The sequence below is a fragment of the Rhynchophorus ferrugineus genome, unplaced genomic scaffold (genome assembly GCF_030347505.1).
Source record: "Rhynchophorus ferrugineus isolate W39M unplaced genomic scaffold, kcgeb_rfMv2 rfM10, whole genome shotgun sequence".
In the NCBI taxonomy this organism is placed as follows: domain Eukaryota; kingdom Metazoa; phylum Arthropoda; class Insecta; order Coleoptera; family Curculionidae; genus Rhynchophorus; species Rhynchophorus ferrugineus.
This window is the reverse complement of record NW_027472589.1, coordinates 27,646,498-27,670,541: the sequence shown is the minus strand read 5'-3', so window position 1 is coordinate 27,670,541 and position 24,044 is coordinate 27,646,498. Positions and strand designations below refer to the sequence as shown.

The following is a 24,044-nucleotide window of genomic DNA, read 5'->3' as shown; positions in this document are numbered from 1 at the left end:
GAACACCCGATAGTAGATCAGTATCTTATTGCGAATTGATATTCCGAATTGATTGTTATTTGAAAAGTGGACGACCTAATATATTTTATTTGGCCATTTGTTTTTTTACAAATAATTTGTTTTACAATAATACATATTTTATAACTTTAATACTATTCCTTGTTCCCGGGATATCCATGTAAAGAAAATTAAAGTACTGTGTAGGGTATTGGGCAAGGAAGCATCTTGGTATGTATGCAATGAAGATTTGCAATGTGACCTGGAAATATACTCACTAAACTACCTATTTGGATCGATGCAGCATAACTTGGATAGTATGCGGTTTCGAAATGATAAGGAAGTGCGAAAGTGGACCTATAACTACATCGCTACAATGTTTTGTCGATACACTACCGCCATATCCCACAATTTTATTTATAAACTTTTTGAACAAAATATATATTGTGCTAATATTCTTAATAATAGATTGAATTGAAAAGTCCCCGGCCTACCATAGTAAAATACATTTTTAGTGCTAATTGTTTTTTATGTTAAAATTAGTTTTTCTTATTCAACATAATTCCCTTCAAGGGTAATACAGGCAGATTCGGAGAATACGGTGGATGAGGAAGCAATTTTTGGGCTTCGAATGTATTTTTGTCATCGTTTTCACTGACTTGTGACTTCTTTTTCTTCAAATACCGCCGTTTTTCGGCGATTTCGACCTTGTATAGATAGTATATAATAGTCGCTGTTGATGGTCCTTCCTTTTTCAAGGTAGTCAATGAAAATTATTCGGTGCGCATCCCAAAATACAGACGCCATCGCGTGCAGTCCGCTCGGATGACTGTCGATTGGACTTCGGAGTGAAACGATAGAGCCATGTTTCATCCATTATCACATATCGACGAAAAACTCGGGTTTATTATGCTTGATCATCTTGAAACACTACTCCGAATCATCAAGTTGTCATTGTTTTTGGTCAAAAGTGAGCTCACGCGGCACCCACTTAGCACAGAGCTTTCTTATACCCAAATATTCGTGAATGATTCGATGTACACGTTCAGTCGATATCTTTAGAGTGTCTACTATTTCATTCAATTTCAATTTACGGTCATTCAAAATCAATTTGTGGATTTTTTTAATGTTTTCGTTGATAACAACCTCTTTTGGGCCAACACGTCTAAACTTACCATACCAATCCTTGATGGTTGATTTTCCTGGGACAGTGTCCGAAAACCCGGCATCAAACCAAGTTTTTGCTTCAACTGTAATTTTTCTCTTCCAAAAGTAATTTATCAATTTTTTCACAATAACAAAAGTTGCTTCACTCAAAACGCTATAATTCACAAACAAATGATCCGACAGTTGTCTAATTTATACACGCATCTTTTGAAGGTTAGAGCTAACTAAAATATATATGGATTTAATTCTAGTAGCGCCATCTATGTCAGGCCGAGGACTTTTCAATTGACCTGTTATATATTACAGAATTTTAATTATAAATTTTTTTGGATAAAATATATATGGTGATAATTCTCTTAATAGATGCCATAAAAATAACCAGGATACATGTAAGAACCTAATATATTCATCATCGCCTTCTAGCCATACATAATATGGTGATATCTGTTACAAATTTATTGATTATTATTATTTAGTTTTGATCGTTAATAAAACACTCGAAACACTACTCATAATATAAGTCATAAACATTTTTAATTGACTAAACCAGTCTGACTGATATCTGACTGAAATCTAATAAAATAAAATATGATATAAACAAAATACCTCTCACGATAGCGGACACTCAGAAACTGAGCTCGACAGTTGAAGAGAACAGTACCAGAGCATCAAATGCACCAGATAATCAATTAAAAAAACGACTTGAATCACTTACCTTGAATGTCGTGATCTATACTTTGGGGTATTCGCCTAGACGGCGACCCCCTCGGCTGCGGCGGTTGTTTCAAAACAGCCAGAGGTACCAAACCTTCGGGGATGGCGTCCTGGTGGCCGTCGGAACCTCGCGTGGGCATCCGTACCAAGCAGTAATCCGGCCTCGTCTGACACACCTCGACCACCTCCACCTGTTGGCCCTTGGACACGGTCAGTTCCTGGGGGTTGGCGGCTGTGTAGTCGGCCATCACCCAGGTCATTTCTAGAACACCCGTCTGGAAAGAAAATCAAATGTTATACAACACACAGAAAACATTTGTTTATTCTTGAATATGTAGCGACCTTGAGGCATGTGAAATTTTACATCGTGGAATAACGGTCTACAAAATACCCAGAAATATAATACCAGATGTTGAACACGGGCGGGGTGCCAGCAGCGCCAACTAGAACCCGATAACGAATAGCTGGCGGCAACCCCGAGACGTTTATCTGGGATGTTATTGAAGGGTATTGCGATTCATTCAGTGCTCAACCATCGTTTGGTGTAGACGTGCCACCATCGACTGCCCAAGCCTCGTCTCCAGGTAACACCGCTGCCATCCGTTTTATCTAATTGTATTTTTCACATTTTTTTATATAGCCAATAAATAACGGTCACATAATGTAAACACCACTGTTTCATTTCGTTTTACCTCCATTCACTGAGGCACATCATTTACCCTAAAAACATATTAACTAATAATCATATTTGATATTAAAGTTATTCCCATATTTTCAAAGCTTAACCTTCTAAGAATATGCTCTTAACAGACTTTATCGAGATTAAAATTAAAAATTAAATTTTAAGCGCGTTTTTCTCAAAACTAATTTTTTCAAAACAATCAATTTGACGTCTAAGTCTGATGAGTTCTACTGAACATATATACTTTAAATTTGGTGGCCTTCTCTATATATCGTCATTAGTGATCTCCATTTTTTTTGTTAATAACATCTCACATTGGATATGCTTAGTATTTTACAATCTTAATTCACAAATAATTGATTACTACTGTTCTGTCGTACTTGCAATCAATATACAAGCAAGGCGTATATGGGATTAATATATCAGTATGTATTTCCTAAATTAGAATAAAACTAATCTACTTAAGTTAAAGTTAATATTTCCTGCGTGTTATCCAGTAGCTGCACCACATCCACGTTGCTATGATTTAGCAACCTTGTTTCATGTTTTAGGGCGAAATCTTGGATTACTTCGTGTATCCATTTGATTCTGAGGTCTTGATGCGATAAGCATTGGTAAGGTAATTAATCGTAGAACATTGTTTTGGATACGGCGGATTACTAGTTGGTTTGATGTTTTAGTGCAATCCCATATTTGCACCACATAGTCGATATAGGCTTTATGATAAATCTGATAAACCAATGTCTTTGATTTTAGATCAAGTTGAGAGTATCCTCCGACTAACCAGTACAGTTGCTTGATTATGAGTCTAATCTGCTCTGTTTTTTGTCATAAACATATTGTTTCCAATTTAACCTACCATCGAGATACATTCCGAGGTATTTAGCTGATTCTGCTTGAGGAATCGCGCATGTGTCAAGTGATATAATAAAGTTTTTGTCAACTCGCGGCAACGCAAAATTAACACGGACAGATTTGGAGCTGTATTTTCCAGTCTCTAGTCCATTTCTAGATCTTGTTAACAGCTACTTGTACTTGTTCTATTGCCTTAGACAGAGATATATTTTTTGCCATTATAACTCAGCAAATAATCCCCATAATGATTTGGATATGGGAAGAAACATCAGACTATTGAGCAGTAACAAGGAACAGTATTAAAGTTCTAAAATATGTATTCAAAATTGTTAAAAAAACAAAAGGCCGAATAAAATATATTAGATGGTCCACCTTTTAAATCAATTTAGGAATATTAATTCGCAATAAGATACTGATCTATAGTCGGTTGTTCAAACCAATATGGCTATATGGTATAAAGCTGTGGTGCTATACCCAGGAGAGCAACGTAAAGTTCAAGTACTGTGTAAGATATTGTGTAAGACAGTGGACGCACCTTGGTATGTATGCAACGAAGATTTGCGTTGGAACCTGGAAATGTCTATAGTTAAGGAAGAAATTAAAAAGTTCGCTGGGAATGCTACACAAGGCTACAGGTTTTCATGGAGAACCTAGAGGCGCTTCATTTATTGCACGGACGACACTGTTTTCGCAGACTAAAGAAGACTCAATCCCGGGAACATTTGTGAGAGTACGGAGGTGAAAATAATGGTTGCTCTAGGAAATCAGTTTTAATAATATATACATTTAAAAAAATTATTACGCCAGAAATATAAATAACAACTCTCATATCAATGCTTAATAATCAAATTTTTCACTGTTATGAAATCGCAATACCCTCAATAATTTTATATATTATACATAGAATTATTGAAAGTGTAAAAACTAGTACTAGGTTTTATTCATATCACCGTTAGACCTCATACAGTCAATATCAACCCCTGTCGCCGCTCAACAACCCCCTCGCTCTAGCGCGGTCGTTTTTTCCGCGGTAATTAGTTGGTTTTTATTAACCTGGTTTCTGACTGCGTGGTAATTATTTTTTGTCTGCCTGTTTCACGCCACTCTCTGGAGACACACAGTTAAAGGCTTGGCAAAAAGAAATCAATATCGGCTATACATTTGGAGACCTTTTTTTATATTTTTGTTGGAAGTAAAATATTATGCCCGGTTTTTATTTTCTTTAAATATTATATTGAGTGTTCCTGGAAGATATAAATGAACAGGGTAATTGTTATTGAAAATGTGATGGAAGATTCAAAATCGTCAATCGGTTTTTTTGCTATTCTGACTAAACATAAATATGAAAATTGGCGAGCAAAAATCTCAAAAAGTTCAAGAAGTAACTACTCTGTCCTCAGAAATCCATTATGTGGAATAGTATCATCCATTTTTATTTCGCTACAAAATAAACCCAATTATTATGAAGCTTTATTATGATTATTATGAAAAAAGTCCTAATTTATTACGGTTTATAATTACAAAGCACTATTTTTAATTTGTTTAATGTACAATGAGTTTTACTAATTACTTCACTGAATTAGATCAAATGGTTTCACTCTCTTTAATGTTCTGATTAAACTATCATTATCTAAGAGCTGGAGAATCTCAACATTGGTGTGCTGATGGAGACTTTGTTCATGTCTTTGGGCATAGTCCTTGAATACGTAATCGACGGTTTCTATCCTCAAGTTCTTATGCAGATGTCGTTACGAATGTGCTATGAAGCATCAACAATACCTCTATAATACCATAAGTCCATACTAGCTTCACGGCTTTTGGTAAAGCAAAAGCTTATTCTATACCGACAGTGCCGAATATGTACCCAATAACCAGTACATTTTTTGTAATTTTAAATTATTTACTGCTTAAGTTATTTACATTTTTTAATAAGATAACAAGTAATTAATAGTATGCTTTAAATCCAAACTTTATCGAAAGTTTGAGCAACATTTAAAAATATTGCAGAACAAACTTTATTTTCTGGACCCATTGGCCATATCTCACTCTCTGGTGAAATAATGTTTATACATGTCACTGCTGTATTTTTTATTATATGCACCTCACTGTCCTGCTCTGGTGGTATCCAAAAGGTGCAATACTTCAATATTATCATAAGAATGGAGCCTTTCCTCATGCCCCCTTGCAATTCTCTTGATTTCTGGACTGACTGTAGGTCTTGAATGACTAAGTGAAGGTCTCGATATAGGTAGTCAGTCCTGTAGTATTTGGGTGCGCCTACAATACTTCTCAGGACTTTGTTCTGAAAAATTTGTATTTTGTTTATGTTATTCTTTGCATAACATCCCCATAATTGAACTCCGTATGTCCATATATGTTTCAATATTTGCTTATATATAGCAATTTATTATGTACTGATAATTGTGATTTTCTTCCAATTAGCCAATACATTTTTCTATATTTCAATTCCAGTTCTTTTCTTTTCTTCTTTATATGTTTTCTTGTTTATATGTTTATAAGTTTTGCATCAGTATTCATTCGGAGATTTTTAGCGTTGTTGATATATGGAATGACAGTATTATTTAATGTTATTGGTGCTTGTACGGTCTGATTGTAGGTGAACTGCTTTACAGATTTACTTTCGTTAATTTTTATTTTCCAAGCTTGTGTCCAATTATTTATATTGTCACTTGCCTGTTGTAATTTTCGTATGGATTCTTCATTGTTGTCTCCTACAACTATAATCAGAGTATCATCAGCAAATGTAGCCATTGTAATATTATCCATTTGTGATATAATACAAATGTAGAATAGATAAAGCATTTGCCCCCAGTACATTTCCTTGTGATACACCCGCTTTAGCTTCCTTTGTTGTAGAGTAAGCTTCCTCTTGTTGAACTCCAAATATTCTGGCTGTAATGTACGATTTTAGTATTTCGGTGTGTTGTTTTGGTAACATTTTCTGTAGTTTATTGTGGGTTAGTTGTGCCTGACTATGGCTGTGGCTGTGGGCCTGGTCAACTGTTGAATGCTTGTTAATAAACCCAAACTAGTGTGTTGGTAAAAACATATAAAAGTAATATATTTATGACTATTAGTCAGTAGTTTAGTCACATCTAACGTAGAGAGGTTAAAAATATTGGGTTAGTATGAATGTTTAAAAACATATCAACCAGATAATCTAGTGTATATAAATATAAAATATTGTACTCTGTGACGAATCATAGATACAATAACAATTAAAAAGCTTTGTTTTAGTTGAATCCTTCTTGTTTAAAAATCTCTTAATAAGACAATCGATTTAGTTGGTGGTGTGATGGCGATTGATATTGAATGATATGGCGATTCTTTAAAATTCTTCGTATATAAAATTGCCATGAGTAACAAATCATAGATGTGTGAGCTGTAAAATAAACAGAAGTCTACTGTATATCTGTATCAAATGAAATGGAAAAAAATTCCCTGATAAATGGTGACAAATGCATGCAAAAATGTATTATAGCCCATGGGAATATGTCGAAGTACAAAAACAAACACATATTTGGTAGAAGTGATAAAAAATAATGTGCACCTATATTAAATTATATATTAAAAGATATTCTCTATATCAAATTGTGTGGTTTTGTTAGTAACAGGCTATATTTAGCATAATTACTAATATAACATCTAATGCATATAAATAAACGTTGAGTATAGCCAAGTGTAGATGTCCTAATAAATAAAAAAAGCAAAAAAAAACAAATTTACTTATAAAGAACGATGCCTTTTGAAAACATATTATATTTTTGATATAAATGTTACAAATCGAAAACAACAGTTATTTTTTCAAATTTTGAAACTTTAATGATACAAGAAACGAAATAGTATTCAACACTGTTCACAACTTTGGGAAAAATATGAACATAGAAATCAAAATCAAATCAAATAATAAAAACGAATTAGAAATGAAATGTTACTATTAATTAATGAGAATGTTTGATTCCATTTCTGCAGACCTAATAGTGTATATCAAATATAACCACAATATAATTTTATATAATAATGTATTTACACTTCAATTATAATGTCAATAATAAATATAGTACTGCCGGTTTGGTTGGCGCAGTGGTAAAGGCGGCAGGACGGTCCACCTACCGTTGCGATAGTGGCGAGTTCTAATCCTGCTGGGAAAATATAATAAGACTTAAAACCACCATGCTCTTCATTACAAATTGTCCTTATCAAGAGATCAAAATGATGAGTCCATACTCTTGATTATTTTTTACCACCATAATTCAGTATCAGCTAGTTTTTATTAACTAGAGTTTAGCTCTGGCTATTCAAGAACCTACTTCATATACATTTTATTGTATCTATCCCATAATATGAATTACCTTCGAATGTTCTAGAAGATAAAAGACAAGAAAAACGCTGACATAATATACAAGAGACTATTTTAAAGGAAGTGAAATAAATTTAGAAAAATAAATAACTACGTTCTTTTTTAAGTCTTACTATATTTCGATCACATATGAACATAGATTCTGACGAATTATTGATAAGTTTCTATAATTGTTACTATTATGTGACCACATCCTTAAAAAATATAATCCTAACAAATATGATAGAAATAGTTTGAAAGTTTTAGTATTTAAATATAAATAATAATGTATTTACTTTTATTGCGTTAAATTGAAATCTATTTCTGAAAATTGATGAATTATTTAGTGTACAGATGCTAATTATAGAATGATCCACATTGCATTTCTAATATTCAATACTTTATTTGTTTTTCACATTCCTGATGCGTTATATTCCAGTTGTCGGTTTTGTTTTCACGATTTAAAAGTGGTGATTGATGTCAATGACCAAGAACAGCCTGGAAGACTCAATGAGTTCGAAGACAACAAATTGCGACACTTATTGAATAAAAACTTAGCTCAAACCATCAAAGAACCTTCAGACAGCTCAATAGCTCATAAATCAACCGTTTTTATACGTTTAAACAATTTCAAATGATCTGATCAGTTTGAAGTCAGTGCCGAGCCTAAACAACACAAAAATATTAATATAATTTTGTGACATATACAAAAAGTTAAATTAGGAACAAAAGAAATTAAATTTGTTGCTCGTACCGACTTAATCAGTTAGTATTGGTTAAAATAATATTGTAAATAGATAAATTAGTTTACGTAGGTATTAAGCTAAATTGTGTATATATAGTAGAATATAAAATACGTGTAGTCGATAGGGTGTATAAGGTTTTTGCTTATTTTTATTTAGTTAACATATTACAACGATTATTATGAACATATTTTAAAACATTTTTTTGTGTTAGAAACCCAAGTTTGATTAATATTTAGTTTTTAGAGAGTTTCTTGTTTAATTTTTGAAGTCGATTAAATTTTTTTGTTAAAAATATTTAATATTTTATTTGTATTTACACTAATTTATGAGACTTGTTAATGATATATGTTATCCTGTTGATTTAAATGTACTGAATCTGATAATATCAAGTGCCTAGAAGTGTTAATTTTGATGTTAATGATACTGGGCGTTCTTGACAGCTAAAACATTCAAAAACAATTAATTCTAAGCATCATTTGGCATAGAAGAATTTGTGAACGTATTAAAATTCGATGAATCAATAGTTGGAAAAATGGTTATTGATTATATAGCTTGAGAAATTATTAAATTACAACCCAAAGCAAACAAAAGAGTATGGGTTACCGTAACAAAATATGCGAATTCATATCACACACAATCAGTAACACATTAAAACCTAATTGGTTTATTTGCTCTATCTTATAGGCAAAAATTGAACAACTCCTTATTTCAATTTAACAAAAAAAAATCGAGAAAAATTATACTTCGATAAGTAGTAAAAAATCTAAATATGGATACATTTGAGAAGTGTAGAAACTTAATAGTTTAATTAATTAGATAATAAGTTACTTAATTTTGAAGACAGACTATGTATGATATATATAATAAATGATATAATCATGGCACACTTCCCAATTATGACATATCTGCAAAATGTAAATAAAATATTTTTGATGATAAGTTTTGATTAAGTGGTGATGATTTCAATATAATTAATATAAAAAAAATAGAAAAACTCGAATCAATGATAACCACCACGGGAAATAATAAGGCATTTAATTCTATACATGATATTCACCAGACAATGCCCTTTTCGATTATTGCTCTGGTTGATGTCACAATTCCATTCACTTGCTACATTTCCTATTTATGTGGATATTGACTTTTGAAGAGCACTAAAAAGATGTATTTAGAAAAGTGACAAAATGTCCACATTTAAGATAAATAACTGTGAACTACATAAATCTATTAAAATGTAGCTGGAAATATTTAGATGGGACATTTTACTTTATCCACCATATGTATCAAACATTATCCTTTTTGCCACCTAGTGTTGTGGATTAGCATTTCAATTTGCATAATAATATTAATGCTTGGAGAGCATTGGAGATATCTGTGTGAGAAAATGGAGAAGTTATTGATGAATAGTATAAACAATGTCATACTGTCTACATTAATGTTTAAATACTTAAAAAACTGGTGGTTTTCCAAGAGAAATCCAATTGAGAATTTATTGAAAAAAATATGTGAAGCAAATATACAAGAAAACGTTTTATTTGGTATACTGAAAAAAACAAATTAACAAGCAGATTTTTTAATGTTTCTACTTTCAACGATATAGATCATTGAAGATGTACATGGAATTACACAGAAAGGGAAAATTTAATTTGTGAATATGTTCATCAGGCAATATTCTATTCGAGTATTACTAGTTATGTCGTCTATATCACTTATATCATAATATTCCAGCTATAAAAATGGAAAAATTGGTAAAATTATTCATGAATAACGTAAATAATGTCATACTGTTTACATTAATGTTTAAATATTTAAGAAAATTTTGGTTATCCACGAAAAAAACCCAATTGAGAATTTATTGACAAAAATTATGAGAAACAAATATAGAACAAAATGTTTTATTTGGAATACCGAAAAAACAAGTGAAACAGGTAGATCTTTCTACTTTCTAGATGAGAAGACGTACATATTTAAAATAACTAACTTCCAACGATATAGATCATTGAAGATGTACATGGAATTACAAAGAAAGGGAAAATTCAATTTGTGAATATGTAATAATAATTTAATATGTGAATATGTGAATTATATGAATACAAATCACCAGGCAATATTATATTCGAGTATTACTAGTTCTGTCGCCTATATAATAATATTCCAGCTAGAAAAATGGAAAAATTGGTAAAATTATTCATGAATAACACAAACAATATCATACTGTTTACATTAATGTTTAAATATTTTTTAAAAATTGGTGGTTTTCCACGAAAAAAAAACCCAATTGAGAATTTATTGAAACAATTATGTGAAACAAATGTACAAGAAAACGTTTTATTCGGAATAGTGAAAAAACAAGTGAAACAAGTAGATCTTTTAAATGTTTCCAGTTTTTAGCTGGGAAAAAATTAACAGATTTAAAATAAATACATAGAAAAGGAAAATTTTACATAGAATTATACATAGAAAGGAAAAATGAGAAAATTAATAAAATTACTGACGAATAATATAAACAATGTCAAGCTGTTGCTCAAGCTCAAATGATATGCAACAAAACGTTTTAGTGGATTAATAAAAATCGATTAATTGCCTGACGAATTGTAAACCTTTTGTTTATATGTATTATAGTTTAAATCATTTTGGAAAAGTAACCAACCAATCATTTATTTGCAATATATATTTAAGCTTATTAAAAAAAAGATAAGATAACATACACTTCTTTGATAACAACCCGGGTTATGTAACATCAATCGAGATTATTTCCTTATTATTATGCCCTATCCGTATACCCACCATGGCATTTTGACTGGGTTGTCGTCGTAACAACCTGGCCTGAAAACTGGAAGGTGTGTCGATAGTGTGTTGTCGAGTGAGGGCCGGGTGCTGGTTAGACACGCTGCCTTGTCGGAACCACGGTAGCGAGATCTTCCGCTTGGCCTTCTGGCTCTTGGTCGTCGTTGCCCCCGAAGACATGTTACCGTTCCAATTAAAACACCGAAAAACACTAATGTTTGCCACGAGTCACATCAGTCTCCGATGTATATTCGCGAAGAGCCAAAATTCGGTATTAAATTCGACTTATTTAACGATATTCATTAACATGGATGGATTTCAGTTACGTTTTAAAAATACACTATATACGAACGGTCGTGTTTTAAGCACCAAACATGTAATAGCATTTAAAATTGATCACAGTGTTTAAGATATATATATATGTATATAATCCAATAACGAGGCAGTTAATCCTGATAAGAACTGGTTGATGGTTGATCCGCTACAGGAGCGAGGACCCGCCGGGGACGACGATTATTGCCGCGTCGACGGTACCCGGACGTCCGCACCAGGTGGTGGTGGTGGCGACGACGACGAGGAGATGCGAGGACGGGTCGTCGGTCATGACGTTGGGCGTCGGTACGCCGAGACGAGGGTAGAACGGCGCTGCGAAATGGAGTTGTTGGGTGCGTACGTTCGAAGCGTGATCGCCGTAGTTTTGCTGCTGCTACTGCTGCCTGTGCTGCTGCAGCGGGACTGGCTGGCGGAGCGACGGACCGACGGCCCTGGGCACTGGGATATAGCGCAGGAACGCAGGAGAAACATGCGAGGCTGGAATCCTGCTGCCTGCTGCCGCAGAGGGTCTCCGACGTCGCGGACGATATCGCCCGAGCGGACTCGATCACATCGAAACGGACAAATTCGTGACAAATATCATCGTCGTTTATCATTCAAACCTCAAAAGAATATCGTCGTCGGATATGGCGAATGACGAATCAGTCCGTTTAAAATTAAAGATGATAAAATCGATAGGAATTGATCAGGTTCGTTCATATATCGCGATACTAACCCAGTATAAATATTTGCTGTTGTAATATCGGGCCTATAAATTAATTCAACAGGACTTACAACAAATGGTGTTACAATGTATTAAATCACTTCAAGTTAGGACAGAAGGAAACAAGAGAAAATTCAACAAGGCAACAAAAGAACTAATAAATAATAAATATAATCAAGGAATTAAAAAATTAAAAAATCTCAATAACATAATACACTCATTGGTAACAATACACGAGCTAGGAATGATAAAGATAAATTTTAGCTAGCCTAATGACTGATCGCCACCACAGCAAATACAAGATAGCCGCCTGGAATGCTAATGGACTCCAGCAACATGCCAGGGAACTTAAAAATTTCTTACATGAGCAAAATATTGATATTGTGATGGTATCTGAAACACAATTCACGAATAGAAATTATTTACGGATTCCGAAATACAAACTATATCACCCAAAACACCCTGATGATAAAGCACATGGAGGAACATCTATAATGAAAAAATAAAACACTATGAAAAATAGAAGTTCAACGAGGACTATTTACTAGTCACCAGTATAATAATTGAAGAAGTACACGGGCCATTAATAATAAGTGCTATCTATTATCCACCTAAACACAACAAGGCAGAACCATACCACGGTTTCTTTAACACACTGGGTAATAGATTCATTGCCGGAGGAGACTACAATGCAAAACATGTAATGTGGGGTTCTAGATTAACAACACCAAAAGATAGATAATTGGTCAAAGTAATCTACAGCATATCTCTACTGGTGATCCAACATACTGGCTGCCAGCTAGAAATAAAATTCCCGATGCCATAGACTTTTGTGTTATAAAAGAAATTGACACCAAAAAGATCAAACCTAAATCATGCCTTGATCTATCATCTGATCACTCACCAGTTATTATGTATAACAGTGAAGTCAAATATTGTCAACAAAACAAAACCACCTTCTTTACGCAATACTATCACTAACTGGCCATTATTTAGAAAGAAACCAGACAAAGTAAGTAAAAGTAAAAGTAAAAGAGATACAGAAACAGCAGTAATAAATATACAAGAAGCCGTATGGTACGCAGCTCCTATTAGCGCGACATATCAAAAGTTTAATTATATATCATCCACAATTAAACAAAAAATTGCTGAAAAGAGAAAACTGCGAAAAATCTGCCAACAAGTTGTAACAGAAGGAAGCAAGAGAAAATTCAACAAGACAACAAAAGAGCTGAATGAGCCAATAAATAATAAAAAAATCATTCTCTCTGGGGAGTAGCAAAAAAGAATAAGACACCTCTCAACAACATAATCCACCCCTTACAATTGATAACAATACCTGGGCTAAGAATAATAAAGATAAAGCGGAAGTTTTCTCTAAACACTTAAAAGAAGTATTTAATCCATACCCGTATAAAATATCCGAATCAGAAGAACATGACATAGTTGACTTTTTTAACACTCCGTTAGAAATAGATTTGCCACATGATAAATTTACTGTTAAGGAAGCAAAACATACAACAATGAAAGAAATCTATTTTAAAAAATCTCCTGGCTTTGACTTAACTACTGGACGAATCTTAAAGAGCTCCCAGAAAAGGACATCAAGTTTATATAACGTTTATATTTACTTTCCTAGCACTTGGAAACTGGCTCAAATCATTATCATTCTTAAACCAAAAAATATACATTAAGAGACTCAAAAGAATCACATAAGAGAGAAATATTCTAGACCATCAATTTGGCTTCCTTAATAAACACGGAACAACAGAACAAACACACAGATTAGACAACCAAATAAAATCTTAAATGATAACGAAGTATTATTCCGCTACATTTCTCGAAATATCTTAAGCTTTTGACAAGGTATGGCACACTCGACTGCAAACATTATAAATTGAATAGGTTATTACGCAGTTTCAACTACTGATACCAGGCAGGCATTTTACTGTGAAATAGAATGACGAATACACTGATCTACATCCAATATGTTCAGGTGTTCCGCAGGACACTGTCCATTCTTATATCTTCTTTATACAGTTGACGTTCTCAAAACAACACTACAGTGGCAACATATGCTGACGATACGGCAATTTTATTTTCTCACATGGATCCTCAACAAAATTAATTTGTGATTGCAAACACGGACTATTAAGCGAATGAGACAAAATCTACTGAGCTGTAGTTGACAGAAATGATGTCCACTCTGCGTATATCTTAATAATTATGAACTCTCGCAAGCAGATAATGTTAAATATCTGTGAATTATTTTAGGCCGATGTTTAAATTGGAAGAAACATGTAATAATAAAGCGTAAACAACTTGGGCTTAAACTGAACCAGATATATCGGCGCATAGGGCGTAAATCCAAATTATTTCTGAATAATAATATATTACTGTAAATATAAGTTAATTGTTAGGTCTATATGGATGTATGGTATCGAACTGTGGGGTACTACTAGCAAATCCAACATAGTCATCCTTCAGATATTCGAAAATAAAGTCATTCGTGTCATCATTGGAGCTCCATATTATGGCAGTAATATAATTCAGCGCGATATCCCCTTGGAAACCATAACGAGTTTAAACCGAAGAGTCAGTATAAAGTACCCTGAAAGAATGTCAGTGCACCCGAATGCACTATCCAAACAATTAAATGTGCGCGATGAAATATTTTTAGAATAACATAGAATAGTAGTTAAATTGAGTATAAAACTAGTTTGTACAGGGGATCACTTAATAAAAAGATTGTCTAAATATCATTGTATGACATAAATCTCATAAAATACTTATTGCCCATTGGGCAGATTATAGAATAATAATAGAATAATAATAGAAGATTAAACCCATCATCCATTGGAAAGACAATGAATTTCTTTTCGTTAAACTTCAAAATACAAATAAACTTGTTCAGTGCTCTGAAACACTGAATCAAACCACAAAAGATACACATATTATTAAGTTAATTATTAACAAACGGTCCTAATAGTTTGTTCTCAACTCTGAGGTTGCCAAATTACGAGTCGTCAAAACATCTTTTTCGGAAAACTTTATTTTTCCGTCTACTGAAAAAATAAATCCTGTTCAAAATTACCGAGTACTGTTGAAAAATTATGATGAAAATTGGCAATTGCTAAAATTGTATGAGAACTAACTTCGTTGGTATTTCTGTACACTTGATAGAAACCTTCTTAGTTATTATAGATTGTTCAACTGGATGAATCGAATGAATGGAAGTGAATACACGATACGACGAATATTGACGACAAAACAGTTTTCATAAAAGAGTATAATTAAATTAAATATAAATAAAAATATTTTTAATAAAAAAATTGAACCGACTTTAAAAAATCGAACTCACTAAAAATTAAAAAATAATCAAAGTTAGATTAAAAAAAACATTTTAAAATAAAATATGTACATAATAATCGTGGTAATAACTAAATAAAATTAAACAAAAACCTTATTTCACCCCTCTACTACCTATATTTTATATTCTACTATATACACACAATATAGCTTAATACCCACCTAAACCTATTTTTCTATTTACAATATTATTTTAACCATTACTAACTGATCACTAAAAATAAACTTAGATGTCGGTGTCATAAATTTATTATTATTTTTGTATTGTTTGGGTTTGACACCGACTTCAAATCAGTTGGTATTAGTTCAAATACAATCGTAAATAGATAAGTAGGTTTAGGTAGATACAAAGCTAAATTGTGTGTATATAGTAGAATATTAAATAGGTCTAGTAGATAGGTTAAATAAGGTTTTTTTTTATTTTTATTACAACGATTTTTTGTATTAAAAATCTAAGTTTGATTATTTTTTAATTTTTAGTCTTTTATTGTTTTAAGTCGGTTCAATTTTTTGTTAAAAATACTTTATTAAACAGTACTTATGAATATATAAAACCAACATAATCAAATGTCATACCTTCGTGGCTGAACGTGGAAATGGTAAGATCAAAAAACAAATATTTATATAAATTACATTTAAATAATTGTTACCATACACACACCAAAAAATTCACAGAACACTAAAACTTATATTACATATCAACTTTATCTTGGACAGCTTCTCCAACATTTTTTAACCGCAAACGGACTAGATGATTAACGGGGACAGTATGTGAAACGATAAAAACAAAAGAGAACTAAATTCTTTATCTACAGTGGTTCGGTTGGAAAGTCAATTTTATAATAACACGATAGTAAGTAATTATCCACTAAATATTCAGTGTGCATATATCGACCTAAAAAAAGCCCAAAAACACATGTAAAAAACCTTTTTTTTTAATATTAATTTAGATAAAGTTTTAAAATATTCAAGATTGCCAGACGTGTTAAATTCTTGACTGATATATACGAATGATTTTTAAATAAATGTTATGTAATACGAAAAACAGGCACATTTTAGACGCTTGCATAAATTGTGATCAACTATATGTATTGATGAAAATAGGAAGTATCAGTGTTAAAAACTGTAAAGAGTCTGTTAAATTCGATGGTTTTGACGTTTCACCACATAAAGTAATAATTTCTCATTAATAATTATTGAGTTATTTTGTCGCTGATGTGAAAAAATATACTGAAGCTCATTTTTAGAAAATTATGGTGATGCTGCTCCATCATATCTTTACTATAGGCTTAGATTAAAAAGTAGTAATTTTGATGTTTGAAGACAATAAATTGCGGTTTTTAACCAGACAATCTTAAGCACAAAAATCACGGGTTAATCCTCTATATCGGTACCAAAGCGAAATATTCGTGACCATAAAGTCTTGCTGTGTATAGGGTGGGATCAGCAAGACGTAGTGTATTGGCAAGCGGTTAAAATGCGTCAATCGAATAAATTGAATGATATATTGTTATAAAAATTACCAATAATAGCAACTAACAGATGCAAACTCATTCTCTTACATGACCACACTTTGCAAACAATTGTTTCAGTTGTCCCATCAGCACACATCTCCGATCTCTCATCACACATGTCACCTAAACATATACTAATCGAATGCCGAAGATACAAGTCGCAAAGACGGTTGGTCAACCTGGGAGAGATGATTAAATTTCTAACCATAACACGACTATTACTAGAAATATAATAGTGTGCATCTGTGTAATATCATGCATATTCGTTTGAATTTTTGGTATATTGTATCCGTATTACTGTCATGGGTTATGCGACCATTATTATACTGTAGCATTCATACATACATGTATCTGTATGCTTTTACATGTTTTGCTCGTCATCTTGCAACATATTTGTAATAACATTATATACTTTAACTGATACTGAAAATGTGTTGTATATGTATTGTCCCGGAGGCTGACGAGTTTATAATATACAAATAAATAAATAAATAAATATACAACAGTACGCTGTTGATCTAAAGGGGACAGGGACAGACATCAAGTGTATATATAAAATAATACATTAATAAATAAATAAAACTAAAATCACAAACAGGGGATTAAAAGAATAAAAAGTGTATATACAATATAAAAATAAACACAAATACAAGATTACAAAAACAACCATAACGAAGTAGAGGTTCTATCCCGACAGCACACGTCAGCACTCATACCGAAGTGGTAATGGTTATCTGGTCAGTAACTCTAAACTTAGCATAGGCTAGATTCTATGGAGAAAATCGATCTCTCGTAGAAAATCGAGGAGTATGTCTGTATTTTCTCCTATTAAGGCATTTTTTAAAATTTTGCAGCCCATACTAAATTCTAATCTGGGTGAGCCGTGGACAGTCGTTCAATATGTGGTAGACTAAAATAGGAGCACGGTGACAAAATCCGTGAGCAGGTGGGCACGAAGTCATCAAGTGACGAAGGGAAAAATCAGCTTTAACTTCAAAGAGCCTGTTGTGGTTAGCCTCCTGGGCCAAACGATGTTGTACCTCGCTATTTGTGAAAAAAGATACGAATGATATAAGGTCGATATGGACACAAAAATCCGTGATGAGGAGATGAGATGAGGCTGCCAATTTAGCCGCAACTATTTGCGAGCTCATTTCCCAGTATACCAATGTACCAATCTAAAATGAACAGATATTTGTGTATAATATGTTATTGATGAATTGATATAAAGTAAGACCAGAAATCGTTCCACTAACCGCATCGTATGAGAAGCTGTAGAAATATTGCAGGCAAGTGCTTCAATGGTCTAGTGGCTAGAGAGTACCTAGGTTAGGTAGTGGACCCTGGAACGTGAAGCGTTCCTTATTTTCACTTTAACTTATCATCACTGTTTCTTTATTATATACTTTATTTTTCCTTATACGGGCTGCATCTTTAGTTAGCCTGTCCATTATAATCCTTAATAAAATAACTGCGTAATTTATTAAGCAAATATCTAAGACCAAAAAGAGAAAAATAAAATATTTTTAACAAAAAAAATTGAACCGATTCAAAAAATTAATAAGAAACTCCTTAAAAATAAAAAAAAACTAAATTTTTAACACATATGTACATAACTTCAAAGTGATCAGTTGGTAGTAGTTAAAATAATGTTGTAAATAGATAAATAGGTTTAGGTAGGTATTAAGCTATTGTAAGTATAAAGTAGAATATAAAATACGCATATCAGATAGGTTAAATAAGGTTTTGTTTATTTTAATTTAGTGATTATAACGATTATTATGTATATATTTTATATTAAAACATTTTATTTTGAGTTAAAAATCTAAGATTGATTGTTCTTTAATTTTTGGCGAGTTTAATTTATTTTATGAAGTCGGTTCAATTTTTTTGTTCAAAATAATTTATTCAATCATCGATAACGGATGCCAAGCTGCTAATCTTCCCGCAACTAAAATGAGACATTCGAACCAACATGTCTAAGGTCAATAAAATAGTTTCAAGCTCTTTCTTCAGATATATTTAAATATGCAATATATTAGAAAAAAATAACCAAACCAAACAAATTCACAAGATATACAAAAAGAAGTTGGTTTCGAGACATTACGGTGACCAGTATATTCCGGATTTGAATCCAGAAAATCAGTTGAAAATTAATAACAACACAGTATAAAAACGTTTTCAAGATTTTGGCTTCATACTTAGAATAATGAATAGATAGCGGCTCTTTAGATATCGAATTATTATTAAGTGATTATAGTAAAGTAGTTACGCAAATAATTAATTGCAATGATTATAAATGGCAGGTTTGTTATAATTTAAAAGTGATTAATTTTGTACTTCAGCGCAAGCATTCATTTCTTCAGCGCAAAGTGGCTAGATAAAATAGTTTTCTTACTTGTCTGGGCGATGATCAGGCAAGATCATTGAGCGTTTAAGAAAATTTAGAAGAAAAATAAGAAGAGGAATACCTTAAATATATTTCTAATATATTTCCTAAATTGTGTATGGAAAAGTTAAGAGCTAAAATATCTACTCTGATGATTACAGTACTCATAACTGAAATAATCTAAAAGTGAATCTTGGAGAGGTTTCTTGAAGTGAATCAGCAAATTATAATTGCATTGATCAAATATGAGCACTTTCTGTACTCACCTAAACAGATTTCTCGAGAATATAGGATTGGTCTTTAAAAAGGGTTTATTCTCAAAAATAAAATAAATGAAAAGTTTTTACAAATATTTGTCAGCTTTTAGGTACATTAATTAAACACTAGAACAAAACGATTAGTAATCATTTTCAATGTTATTGAATAATATTGTGGTATTTAAGAATACACTTGTTATTTTCTTCTCATACTTTTGATTTGTTTAGTATAATATGAATATGGAGATTAAAAAAAGCCAGAGCCAATAATCCAATACTATTCGTGTAAATTAAAACCAAAACTGCTGGTACGAAATTTGATTTGATAAACTAAAAATAGAAAATTGAGTGTTACTTAATGAAATATTCAAAATGACTGATTTTATTATTATTCAGAGAAATGTGTAATTGAAAAATATCAGTTTTATTATATATATATATATATATATATATATATATATATATATATATATATATATAGTATCGAGGTTATTGGTCGATAGAGACGAACGGTATTTCCGCCTCCGAGATGCAAAAGGTCAGCAGGCCGTGACCTCTGGTTATAAAACTCCATAAATTTTGTAATATAATTCTTAATATTGCAACAGGTATGCCCTTATAAAAACTAGACGTAGTCATATGTAATCCACCTATGGTAACTCACATTTGATCATCAAGATAATTGTCATCAGCTGATTGTAATTTTAAAATTACCCCCCAGGAAGTGAAAAATAAACAACCCATATTAGTCGTAACTACATTTTAGGTAATTTACTTTGTACGTTACTTGTTATGGTTGTTGCACTTGGGATTATCGTAGTCGGATCCATTTTTCATCGTGATCCACATTAATTATAGGAAAATGTATTGCCTAATTGGAGGAAAATCACAATTATCAGTACTTAATAAACTGTTATTATATAAGCAAATACTGAAACCTATATGGACATACGGAGTTCAATTATAGGGATTCTGCAAAGAGTAACATAAACAAAATACAAATTTTTCAGAACAAAGTACTGAGAAGTATTGTGGGTGCACTCAAATACTACAAGACTGACTACCTAAATCAATACCTTCAGATATCCAAAGGCAATCAAGAAATCAAGAGAATTGCAAAGGGGCGTGAGGAAAGACTCCATTCTCATGAGAATATTGAAGTATTGCAACTTTTGGATACCACCAGAGCAGGGCACAAACTCAAAAGAATCAAACCATCTGGTCTTTTGTAGTGAGGTGCATTTAATAAAAAATGCAGTAATGACATGTATAAAAATTATTTCACTATAGACTGAGATAACGCCGATGAGTCCTCCTAGTTATATACCTAGATTTAAGTTATCACATGTTAAAAAGAAATTGTAGGTTAGTCAGAAACGATAGTATAACGATAACAGTAGTAACAATGTAATAATTAAATAATAATAAAAAATCCACATTAATCCACAGAAAAATCTTTTGAAAACGGTTTGAAATTACTGTCGATTCGTGTAGTAACACTTTTCATTCTTTCGGATATTTCCCATCGCATGCGAACATCTGGAAACAGTTGATTCGTCGACTGTTAAGCTACCTGAAAGTTCATTAAGATCTTGATCTGGGTTTTCTTAAAATTATACAGCAAAAGTAATAAATGTCGGAGATACAAAATTGGGTATTCCACGATTAGAGTCTATATAAACTGAATAACTCCATAATACTAAATAGAAAACTAATACTGTATCTAAGGAAATTGTCAGAAACCATCGTTAGTTTGCGTTGTTTTGATACTTCGCACTTTCGCCAATATATATTACTGTTCAGAATATACGTAAGCACTTAATATATTCATTTTATGTCAAACTATTTTTTTTGATAACATTTTTGTTAGATATGCTTAGTAAAATCTTAAGTATAAATTAATTTATTACTACATCTCATTTGTACTTTGATTAATTCACAAGCAAGACGAGTGCGAGATAAATACATCAATATGTACTTCTAAATTATAAAATTATAATAACTTAAGCTGTAGTTTACAATAAAGGTGTACACTTTATATAGGTTCGTATGGTTCGGTTCAATCTCCTGATTGCCTGCGCGTTGTCCAGTAGTTGTATTGCTTCCACGTTAGTATGATTTAGTAATCTTCTTTTGTGTTTAAAGGCGAAATCTTGGATACACTCGTAATCCATTTGATTTCCAGGCCATCGTACAGTTCTTCGTTAGTTACGTAGCGATAGGATGGATGACTAGTTAATTTGAATTTTTAGTGCAACCCCATATTTACACCCATAGGTCCAAATTTGCTTTGTGACTGTCTGATAAATCAATTTCTTTGATTATAGATCACGTTGAGTATCTTTCGACTAACCAGTATAGTTGTTAATATAGCGTATCAATGACAATTAGTGTCAACTAAAATCAGAGAACAAATGTATTTCATGTTATAACAACTGAATATGAACGATCAACTAATAAACACAAAACGACGTTTACTTGAAAGCTACGATTTTATATTTAATATTGATTTACAAGCAATTGAAGCACTATAATTAAATCCTCCTCCTGCCATGAATATATTTAGAAATAAAGAAACATAAGACCATAATGATCCACGTGACTAATCCACCTGTTTAAGTCACTGAAATATGACACATATTCTATTATTTAAATAATAGTATAAATTATATCTGCAGTACTCTACTTATCCAAAACTTCTCCGAATATCACTATAATATCAAAATTTTATAAAAATTGGACATGGACAGAATGGAAATTGTAATTGAAAATAATGTTGATCTATTTCAGGACGTAAAATGGCAGGAAAATGCGTGCTTGATGGAACAAAAAAAGAGTTTCCTCAGCTAAATTCTTGGACTCAGCTCATACCTTCGATAAAGTCAAGTATAAGGGACTATCATATAAACTCCATAAAATACTACCGAAACAATATGTTGAATTCATAAACTGCAACATCTCACCCAGTAGGTTTAGATTTAAACAAAAAAAGTTTACTTAGCAATAAACGAAGCAAAAGCAGGTCCACCTCAAGGGGATGTTTTTATTTACCTACTCTATATATTTGACTAGCCACATATAGAAACTACTGATACTATCCCTACACTTGCCTATGATACTGTGATATTTGATATTGTGATATAATAGCATAGAAGCAGCCAGAAAACTGCAACACTCAAGTAATAGTATTAATAATAAGACCCAAACCTGTAGAAAAAAACCAACGAGAATAAATCGGTGTATATGGAATTCACCTACTACCAAACTGTAAAAAAAACTACACCCAAAACTGTTTTTGTATTTCTTCACAATTTTGTAGGTGTAAATAGAAAGCATTCTGTATCTCATTCATCATTTTGTCTTCATCTTTTATCATATTTAAAATTAAATTCAACATCATTTAATTACTGAATAGGTATTTACTACTTTTGCATTACCTCAACATAAAATTTAATTCTGCCTCTAAAATAATGCCAAATAAAACAATAGACGATGTACAGTTTAATGTATTACTTATATACGTCGTACATCGATTACTTTATTTGGTGAATTAATTTCCGAATACAATTAATGGTTAACAAAGTTTCCAAAAACACGAATTCTAAATAAAAATTACTAGAGTATTTAAATTACATATTTTATTAATATGGGAATTTGATAAAAAAAACTTTAAATTATCCTTAAAACGTTCGTAATGAATGTATGTTTCCTTTGTTGTATTTAAATAATAACGACTTATCACCTAATATATTCTTATTTATAATTTTACTCGAGAATAATGAAATACCTTAATTTTTGTACAAAAAAAGTGAAATACCTTTTAGGATTAAACCATTAAAATCTGTAATATAGATAATTTTATAAGTTAATGTAATATATGCCTGTGAAATTTTATCTCTCTTTAATCATGTCGCAGGTGTTCAGCATACACATAACTGAAAGTATATCTCACTAATATTTATTAAAGAATATTCACAGTTTTAGGAAATTTATTTATACAGTTAGTTTTAAAATGCAGTTTCATTTATTCAAATTGATTATATCCAAAAATTTTACAAATTTAAGACAGTATAATTAGGCAAAATAATTTTGGACAGAAGTATATAATATATATATATATATATATATATATATATATATATATATATATATCCATCTAAAAGCTTCTAGA

At 31.6% G+C, this 24,044-nt stretch overlaps 1 protein-coding gene across 10 annotated transcripts in view; it reads right to left on the bottom strand.

Moving 5' to 3' along the window:
• trio (trio Rho guanine nucleotide exchange factor) overlaps nt 1–24,044 on the bottom strand; it is a 379,571-nt gene that overhangs the window by 96,348 nt on the left and 259,179 nt on the right. For all 10 annotated transcript variants that reach the window (XM_076416297.1, XM_076416301.1, XM_076416300.1 and 7 more), the window contains one exon: nt 1,880–2,153. In XM_076416297.1, the coding sequence (XP_076272412.1) occupies nt 1,880–2,153 (274 nt within the window). The remainder of the gene's footprint in view (nt 1–1,879; nt 2,154–24,044) is intronic.